The 10,000-nt window shown below is 44.9% G+C and overlaps 1 protein-coding gene across 1 annotated transcript in view; it reads right to left on the bottom strand.

Annotated features, from left to right (window-relative positions):
- The window catches only part of hmcn1 (hemicentin 1), a 253,969-nt gene that overhangs the window by 58,483 nt on the left and 185,486 nt on the right, over positions 1 to 10,000 (bottom strand). Inside the window, exons 41-48 of the mRNA XM_052523937.1 lie at positions 9,306 to 9,481; positions 9,002 to 9,098; positions 5,444 to 5,566; positions 4,892 to 5,047; positions 4,494 to 4,778; positions 3,188 to 3,355; positions 1,376 to 1,489; positions 102 to 188 (exon numbers count right to left, since the gene is read on the bottom strand). Of these exons, the coding sequence (XP_052379897.1) occupies positions 102 to 188; positions 1,376 to 1,489; positions 3,188 to 3,355; positions 4,494 to 4,778; positions 4,892 to 5,047; positions 5,444 to 5,566; positions 9,002 to 9,098; positions 9,306 to 9,481 (1,206 nt within the window). The remainder of the gene's footprint in view (positions 1 to 101; positions 189 to 1,375; positions 1,490 to 3,187; positions 3,356 to 4,493; positions 4,779 to 4,891; positions 5,048 to 5,443; positions 5,567 to 9,001; positions 9,099 to 9,305; positions 9,482 to 10,000) is intronic.

The raw sequence follows: 10,000 nt of genomic DNA, 5'->3' as shown, positions 1-10,000 counted from the left end.
TTCCTGTTACATTATGTATGAACTGTAAAATAGTCTATTTTGGATTGAGATATGTTCAGACTTTAGTCATTGTGGAGTTGTGTTGCCATGATGTCACTGACCTGCAACCTCACAGGTCAGGGTCACGTTGTGTTTCTCCTTGACCTTGGCATCCTGCACCGTGCCTTCATCCACAATGCTAGGGGGGACTGGAAGATGACATGCATGGAAAGGGTTAACTTCTTGGTGACAGGGGCAGTATTTTCACGTCCGGATGAAATGCATGCTCAAATTAAACTGCCTGCTACTCATCCCCAGAAGGTAAGATATGCATATTATTAGAAGTTTCCAAAACTGTTTGAATCATGTCTGTGAGTATAACAGAACTTATGTAGCAGGCGAAACCCTGAGGAAAAACCATTCAGAATTATTTTTTTTGAGGTCACTCTCTTTTCAATATTTTCATTGGGAATCCAGATTTCTAAGGGACCTTCTTGCAGTTCCTACCACTTCCACTGGATGTCACCAGTCTTTAGAAATTAGTTGAGGTTTTTCCTTTGTGTAATGAAGAAGTAACCCTGTTCAAAACGAGGGTCACTTCAAATGTACTGTTTGTGAGAGTCGCGTGACCAGAAAGGTGGCGTCAGTTTGTTTTCTTCCTGTATTGAACACATCCCGTCTTCAATGTTATCGATTATTTACTTTAAAAAATACCTAAAGTTGTGTTACAAAAGTAGTTTGAAATGTGTTGTCAAAGTTTACAGGTAACTTTTGAGATATTTTGTAGTCACGTTGCGTATGTTGGAACCGGTGTTTTTCTGGATCAAACGCGCCAAATAAATGGATATTTTGGATATATATCGACGGAATTAATCGAACAAAATGACCATTTGTGATGTTTATGGAACATATTGGACAGAACAGAAGAAGCTCGTCAAAGGTAAGGCATGATTTATATTTTTATTTCTGCATTTTGTGTCGCGCCTGCAGGGTTGAAATATGCTTCTCTCTCTTTGTTTACGGAGGTGCTATCCTCAGATAATAGCATCGTTTGCTTTCGCCGAAAAGCCTTTTTGAAATCTGATATGTTGGCTGGATTCACAACACGTGAATCCAGCCAACATTTTCTCTGGCTTTTGGCCAGGTTAAAAGCAATACAACTACTGTACTGACCAACTACTGTACCAACCCTCAGCCCTCAACCATCTATGTAGGCGTTATAATGGGATTATGAAGGCTTCATTGCGTTCAAACTGGTTGTTCATATTAAGTCTGTCCAGTAGTGGTTATCAGGTATTCTCACTATCACAATATCCACCAGTGTCATACTGCAAAACATATTTCTCTCTCAGGTCAAAGGCCTGAGAGATAAGATAAAGGTCATTGACGTCATTACCCAGGATGTCCAGGTCAAAGTTCTTCCTCTCCTCTCCGGCCGTGTTGGACACAATGCAGCTGTATCTCCCAGCATCCTCCACTGCTGCGTGCATCAGACGAAGGCTCCGCCCTCCTGACAAACAAGTCAATACTTGGTTGAGCTCAAGTCTCTAAATAATCACTGTGTCTTTGATTGGTCTTTTTCAAAACTTAATCTAAAGTCAATATTTATTCTGCTTCCCAAATGGTAAAATATTTCCTTCATAATGCACTACTTTACATAGGGAATATGATGCAATTTGGGACAGTTTTGAGCCTAAAGAGGTGCAAACAGACAAAATGCTCCCTCTCACATCACAATTGTGGCTTCCATGCAGTTTGCTTTCTGGGGCACTAAAAAATCCATTTAGCTGTGTGAAACAGGATACACTGACCAAGACACAGCTGTTCAAACACACCCACTCAAACAGATGAACTCAGATCAGTTCCTATTTTCTCTCTTTTTTACTTAAAAAAAAAATGTTATTATCTGGACACAGAAACCAGTTCACACACACACGGCCATGCGCGCGCACGCACACACACGCACACGCACACATACACACAAACTCAACACCAACTTCAAGGAGCACATCAGATCCATCCCAGAGGACAAGTAGCACAATGTTCTCTGATTTCAAGTAGAAAATTGTCCCAGACAGATGTGGCTCTTAGAAGAGGACTGAGCTTATTTATTTTTATGGTAGGATTAAATCATTATTTTTATGGTAGGATTAAATATTTTTTTTGGTAGGATTAAATCATTATTTTATAGCTGTCTTTTTTTGATACATTTTTCTTAAATTTACAGCTGAACGTGCAATAAATGTATATAATGTTAACTTGGCTTGCCTGCTTCAGTGGAGAATTACTGACCACACCCCACAGAGTATGAACCAGTAATCACCTCTACACAAATCCATTTCCCTGGCTGACCACAATCACAACTGCCATATCCCCTTTCCTCACATCCTCTAGCCTGAAAAGGCGGTCAGGCTGCGGTTGATGTGTGTGACCGCTGGTCAGACCGCGGGTCCATGTTTGAGGCTGTATTTGTATTAGAGTGAGTTAGGACGGTAAAGGAAGTGATTGAGGTAAAGTGACTACCATAACTTCAGGAGGTCGAGGGTTCGTCCCAACTGCAACCCTGTTCCCGATCGAGTGCACTATTTTTGAACAGGAGCCCTGGTCAAAAGTAGTAAACTATCTAGGCGAACAGGGTGGCAGTTGGGACGTGGCCTGAGTCTAGCTGCAGTCAGAACCGCTGACTGTTGTCTTTGGACGCACAAAGAGAGCAGCTTGTTAAAGCGTTCAACAAGAGAAACTCCTGCCTTCTCCCAGAGGTTTGTCTTTCTACACACCACCTCGTGTGTGTAGAAACCACCACACCACCTGGCCTTCGTCCTACTGATCACATTACAGTTGATGTAGTGCAACTGTTTGGGCCTTTCAACTGTAGCTGGGAGACAGATTGATCAACGTGACTCCACAGAGAGTCAGACGATGTGGCTAGATAGTACCAGAGACCATTGTTGTAATAGAAGGCCCTGATTATTCCTGTACTTCTCCAACATGGGTTCCTTTCCTCGTCTACTTCCCTTGGCCACTTAACTAGAAGGACCTTTATTCCTGACCATGTGACCTGACATTAAGCACAAAGGAAATGAGGGGGATAAGGATACAAAGCGTTGTCATAGCAACAGACGGTTGTAAGGATACAAGTTAACGACAGCCATCTTAACCATCTTCACCAAGATGATGTCACACAAGCCAGACCGAATGGGGAGCTAACCTGAGAGGACGCGGACAGAGCTGGAGGCTCTGATTGGCCGTCCGTCCTTCAGCCAGGTGATAGCAGGAAGGGGGATGCCGGAGGCCTCACAGGTCAGAGCCACAGGGTTGTTCACCACCACACTCACATTCTCTGGGACCTGGGTCTGACCACTGATACTGGGGGGGACTGGAGAGAGGATGTACATACATGTATATTAAGACACGCATTAACACAAACATTTATATTACTATCATTGTGGAGACCAAACAATTGATTCCCTTCAAAATCCTATTTTCCTTAACCCCTATGCCTAAATCTCAACCTAACCCTAATTTGTAACCCTAAATCTAACCCCTAAGCCTAAATCTCAAACTAACCCTAATTTGTAACACTTAACCTAACCCCTAAGCCTAAATCTCAACCTAACCCTAATTTGTAACACTTAACCTAACCCCTAAACCTAAATCTCAATCTAACCCTAATTTGTAACCTTAAACCTAACCCCTAACCTTAAATCTCAACCTAACCCTAATTTGTAACCCTAAACCTAACCCTTAACCCTAAATCTCAACCTAACTCTAATTTGTAACCCTAAACCTAACCCCTAACCCTAAATCTCAACCTAACCCTAATTTGTAACCCTAAACCTAACCCCTAACCTTAAATCTCAACCTAACCCTAATTTGTAAACCTAACCCTTAACCCTAAATCTCAACCTAACCCTAATTTGTAACCCTAAACCTAACCCCTAACCCTAAATCTCAACCTAACCCTAATTTGTAACCCTAAACCTAACCCCTAAGCCTAAATCTCAACCTAACCCTAATTTGTAACCCTAAACCTAACATCTAACCCTAATTTGTAACCTTAAACCTAACCCCTAACCTTAAATCTCAACCTAACCCTAATTTGTAACCCTAAACCTAACCCCTAACCTTAAATCTCAACCTAACCATAATTTGTAACCCTAAACCTAATCCCTAACCCTAAATCTCAACCTAACCCTAATTTGTAACCCTAAACCTAATCCCTAAGCCTAAAATAGCATTTATTCTTGTGGGGACCACTTGTCCAAATGTTCCTTGTTTTACCATCCTTGTGAGGACTTCTGGTCTCCACAAGGATAGTAAAACCAAAACACACACACACCATATATCATGTACAGAATGTGGTCACAAACTGCTGATAGGAACTGAGACACAAAAATATGATAATATTAGCAGGTACAGAATACGTTTCTTTCAGCCATATAGTCCAGTGTAATGCATCACCCCCTCCCTTCCACTCTCTATTCTAAGTTATGCTATGTTGACGAGAGTCTTACCGTGTACGTTGACATCATGCTTGCTGTCGGCCTGTCCCGCCACATTCACCGCCACACACGTGTAGCGCCCCGTGTCCGAAACCTTGGCGTCCTTGATTTGTAGTAGCCGCCCCTCATTTAGCACCTGAGCCCCACGCTGGCCTGTGATTGGTCTACCGTCCTTCAGCCATGTGACCGCTGGGCGGGGCACGCCGTCAGCCTCGCACTGCAGGGTGATGTCTCCTCCCCTCGTCATGGTGATGTCATTTCCTGCGGTCCCCTCACTGAGTCTGATGGAAGGGCGGACTGCAGTGAGAGGAGAGAGTGAGTGAAGAGCATGCCCTCCTGAGGACACACACACACACACACACACACATACACGTTTTTAGCACTGTGAGGTTTCTGTACTATTTTCGTACCATACACCTGCAGGCTGTACTCCTTGGCTGCGTTGCCGGCGGCGTTGGAGGCGATGCAGGTGTAAGAGGCGGAGTCTGTCCTCTCAACACCGGAGATCTGTAGCTGACGACCCCCCGACAGGGCCCGGACCCTCGAGTCCGACTTCAACTCTGAACCTGAGAGAAAAATACACACACACAAAGATAAACAACTGCACACGTACGCACACACACACACACAGACTCTCATACACACACACGCTCTCTCAAATAACACACACACACAAACATACACACACACACACAGTCATACACACACTCTCAAACGCATGCACTCACACACCAATACTTCTTACCATTCTTGCTCCAGGTGAGGCTGGGCGGTGGAATGCCACTGGACTCACACATACACACACTCACACACTCATACACACAGACAGACAGACAGACAGACAGACAGACAGACAGACAGACAGACAGACAGACAGACAGACAGACAGACAGACAGACAGACAGACAGACAGACAGACAGACAGACAGACAGACAGACAGACAGACACAGATCCTTCTTACCGTTCTTGCGCCAGGTGAGGCTGGGCGGTGGAATGCCACTGGACTCACACACCAGAGTGATCAGACTTCCCTCAATCACTGTCATGGGAGACACATCCTCTGAACCCCGGATACTGGGAGAGACTGGGGATACACAGGGGATATTTACACGACTGGGATGGCATTATGAACGCAGTGTTAATCGAGTAACCTGTCATAACAATAAGAAAAAAACGGGGGTGCTCAATACAATACAATACATCACAATACTGGGGCGGCAGGGTAGCCTAGTGGTTAGAGCGTCAACCATCATCACAATACAATACATCACAATACTGGGGCGGCAGGGTAGCCTAGTGGTTAGAGCGTCAACCATCATCACAATACAATACATCACAATACTGGGGCGGCAGGGTAGCCTAGTGGTTAGAGCGTCAACCATCATCACAATACAATACATCACAATACTGGGGCGGCAGGGTAGCCTAGTGGTTAGAGCGTCAACCATCATCACAATACAATACATCACAATACTGGGGCGGCAGGGTAGCCTAGTGGTTAGAGACACATCCTCTGAACGTCAACCATCATCACAATACAATACATCACAATACTGGGGAGACAGGGGATACACAACCATCATCACAATACAATACATCACACTAGCCTAGTGGTTGGGATGGCATAGTGGTTAGAGCGTCAACCATCATCACAATACAATACATCACAATACAGGGTAGCCTAGTGGTTAGAGCGTCAACCATCATCACAATACAATACATCACAATACTGGGGCGGCAGGGTAGCCTAGTGGTTAACCTCAACCATCATCACAATACAATACATCACAATACTGGGGCGGCAGGGTAGCCTAGTGGTTAGAGCGTCAACCATCATCACAATACAATACATCACAATACTGGGGCGGCAGGGTAGCCTAGTGGTTAGAGCGTCAACCATCATCACAATACAATACATCACAATACTGGGGGGCGGCAGGGTAGCCTAGTGGTTAGAGTGGTCAACCATCATCACAATACAATACATCACAATACTGGGGGGCGGCAGGGTAGCCTAGTGGTTAGAGCGTCAACCATCATCACAATACAATACATCACAATACTGGGGCGGCAGGGTAGCCTAGTGGTTAGAGCGTCAACCATCATCACAATACAATACATCACAATACTGGGTAGCCTAGTGGTTAGAGCTTCAACCATCATCACAATACAATACATCACAATACTGGGGCGGCAGGGTAGCCTAGTGGTTAGAGCGTCAACCATCATCACAATACAATACATCACAATACTGGGGCGGCAAGGTAGCCTAGCCTAGTGGTTAGAGCGTCAACCATCATCACAATACAATACATCACAATACTGGGGCGGCAGGGTAGCATAGTGGTTGGTCAATCCTCATCACAATACAATACATCCCAATACTGGGGCGGCAAGGTAGTCTAGTGGTTAGCCTAGTGGTTAGAGTGTCCATCATCACAATACAATACATCACAATACTGGGGGGCGGCAGGGTAGCCTAGTGGTTAGAGCGTCAACCATCATCATCACAATCAATAATCAATAATACTGGGGCGGCAGGGTCACAATCCTCACAATACAATACAATATCCCAATACTGGGGGCGGCAATTTAGCCTAGTGGTTAGAGCGTCAACCATCATCACACAATACAATCAACCATCATCACAATACTGGGGCGGCAGGGTAGCCTAGTGGTTAGAGCGTCAACCATCATCACAATACAATACATCGCAATACTGGGGCGGCAGGGTAGCCTAGTGGTTAGAGCGTCAACCATCATCACAATACAATACATCGCAATACTGGGGCGGCAGGGTAGCCTAGTGGTTCCTAAGGATGCAAGGTTCCTAACCTCCCTGAAAAGTTGCATATGGCGGGGGCTATTCGATGCTAATGCAGTACGCCACAGGATGTGTTTATGCTGGTCAAGGGCAGTCAGGTCTGGAGTGAACCAATGGCTATATCCATTCCTGGTTCAAAATGTTTTAAATGGGGAATGCTTATTTAAGATGGTGAGGAAAGCACTTTTAAAGAATAACCAGGCATCCTCTATTGACGGAATGAGGTCAATATCCTTCAAGGATACCCAGGCCAGGTCGATTAGAAAGGCTGCTTGCTGAAGTGTTTTAGGGAGCGTTTGACAGTGATGAGGGGTGGTTGTTTGACCGCAGACCCATTACGGACGCAGGCAATGAGGCAGTGATCACTGAGATCCTGGTTGGTTAGGATGATATCTTTGAGGGTGCAGTGTTTATACGGATTTGGGGTTGTACCTGGTAGGTTCACTGATAATTTGTCTGAGATTGAGGGCATCTAGTTTAGATTGTAGGACGTCCGGGGTGTTAAGCATGTCCCAGTTTAGGTCACTTAACAGTACGAGGATAGATCTGAAGATATCTGAAGATAGATGGGGGGCGATCAATTCACATATGGTGTCCAGGGCACAGCCGGGGGCAGAAGGTGGTCTAAAGCAAGCGGCAACGGTGAGAGACTTGTTTCTGGAAAGGTGTTTTTTTTTAAGTAGAAGCTCAAATTGTTTGGGCACAGACCTGGATAGTAAGACAGAACTCTGCAGTAGATTGCAACTCCGCCCCCTTTGGCAGTTCTATCTTGTCGGGAAATGTTATAGTTAGGGATGGAAATTTCAGGGTTTTTGGTGGCCTTCCTAAGCCAGGATTCAAACACGGCTAGGACATCCGGGTTGGCAGAGTGTGCTAAAGCAGTGAATAAAACAAACTTAGGGAGGAGGCTTCTAATGTTAACATGCATGAAACCAAGGTTTTTATGGTTACAGAAGTCAACAAATAGAGCGCCTGGGGAATGGGAGTGGAGCTAGGCACTGCAGGGCCTGGATTAGCCTCTACATCACCAGAGGAATAGAGGAGGAGTAGGATAAGGGTACGGCTAAAGGCTATAAGAACTGGTCGTCTAGTACGTTTGGAACAGAGAGTAAAATGTACAGACAAGGGTATAGTAGGATGTGAATACAGTGGAGGTAAACCTAGGCATTGAGTGACGATGAGAGAGGTATTGTCTCTAGAGACACCATTTAAACCAGGTGAGGTCCCTGCATGTGTCACTACAGTGAAATAAGACAATAATCACTAACCAAAATAGCAATGGATAAGGCATATTGACATTAGGGAGAGGCATACCGAGTGAGCATGTGAGTAGCCGAGTGAGCATGGGGTCTAGTGATCATGTTGTTTAATCAGCTTCTTGATATGCCACCCTTGTCAGGTAGATGGATTATATTGGCAAAGGAGAAATGCTAACAGGGATGTAAACTAATTTGTGGACAACATTTGAGAGAAATAAGCTTTTTGTGCATATGGAACATTTCTGGGATTTTTTTTTATTTCAGCTCATGAAACATGGGATCAACACTTTACCTGTTATGTTTATATTTTTGTTCAGTACAATTTATTTTGAAAACACATGATGTGCACAGTCAGACAGACAGACAGACAGACAGACAGACAGACAGACAGACAGACAGACAGACAGACAGACAGACAGACAGAGCAGCAACTCACCCCAGACATTGAGGTTGTAGTTCTTCTCAGTCTTGCCAGCGATATTGGTGGCCTCACAGGTGTATCTGCCGGAGTCCTGCACCTGAGCACTGTCAATCTGCCAATCACATTCACAGAGAGTAAGATACAAGAGATAGGATAGGCCTGTCAACCTACCAGTCAAAATCAATAATCAATGAGAGGCATGGAGAGCGAGAGAATGAGAGAGAGAGCGACAGAGAGAGCGTGAGAGAGAGAGAGAGAGAGAGAGAGAGAGAGAGAGAGAGAGAGAGAGAGAGAGGGAAGGATAGAAATTGGACCGTACCTTCAGCACACTCCCATCCTCCGACACGGTCAGTCCTGGCTTCCTGAAGAGCGGGCGGCCATCTTTGCGCCAGGACAGAGTGGGAGGAGGGATCGCGTCACTCTGGCAACGCAGCTCTACCGAGCGACCCAGCATTACAGTGGCATTCACCTCCTCACCCATGATGTTGGGTGGCACTGTAACACATAAATACACAGAAGTAGCGTCAGCGACAATAAAAAGTCACACTGGAAAGTGGGAACCCAACAATGTAAAATCCCTTAACTCACTTAAAAGTTTACATGTCAAAATTATTTCACATTGGGAATCCGGTGAACCCATTTTCACCCCTGGAGAAAATGGTCCCAAAAATATACCTCAATAAAGTTGAAGAAATTGACTTGTTGACTCTTACCCACACCTAAGACTGTAAGCACCAAACAATGCCATTCCACAGCTCTGACAATGTATAAGTCTGGTGCCAGTCCTATATGGTACCACTACATCCTGGGCTAGATCAGCTTAACAATGAGCTGCTGTCAAATAAAGTCAGATAACGAACTGAGCCAGGCTGAGTCACTTCAACAGGCTTTCACCATCTGTTATAGCTTCAGAGGATCTGGTTAGAACAGTTCCTCTCTCTAGAGTTCCAAGACAGTTCTTGAACTTTGGTTGTCACTCCTTGTCAAGAGCTGACTACATTTCCCACGATGTAG

Source organism: Oncorhynchus keta, chromosome 1 (assembly GCF_023373465.1).
Source record: "Oncorhynchus keta strain PuntledgeMale-10-30-2019 chromosome 1, Oket_V2, whole genome shotgun sequence".
NCBI lineage: Eukaryota > Metazoa > Chordata > Actinopteri > Salmoniformes > Salmonidae > Oncorhynchus > Oncorhynchus keta.
Note: the sequence above shows the minus strand (reverse complement) of the source record. Positions and strands in the feature narration are given on the sequence as shown.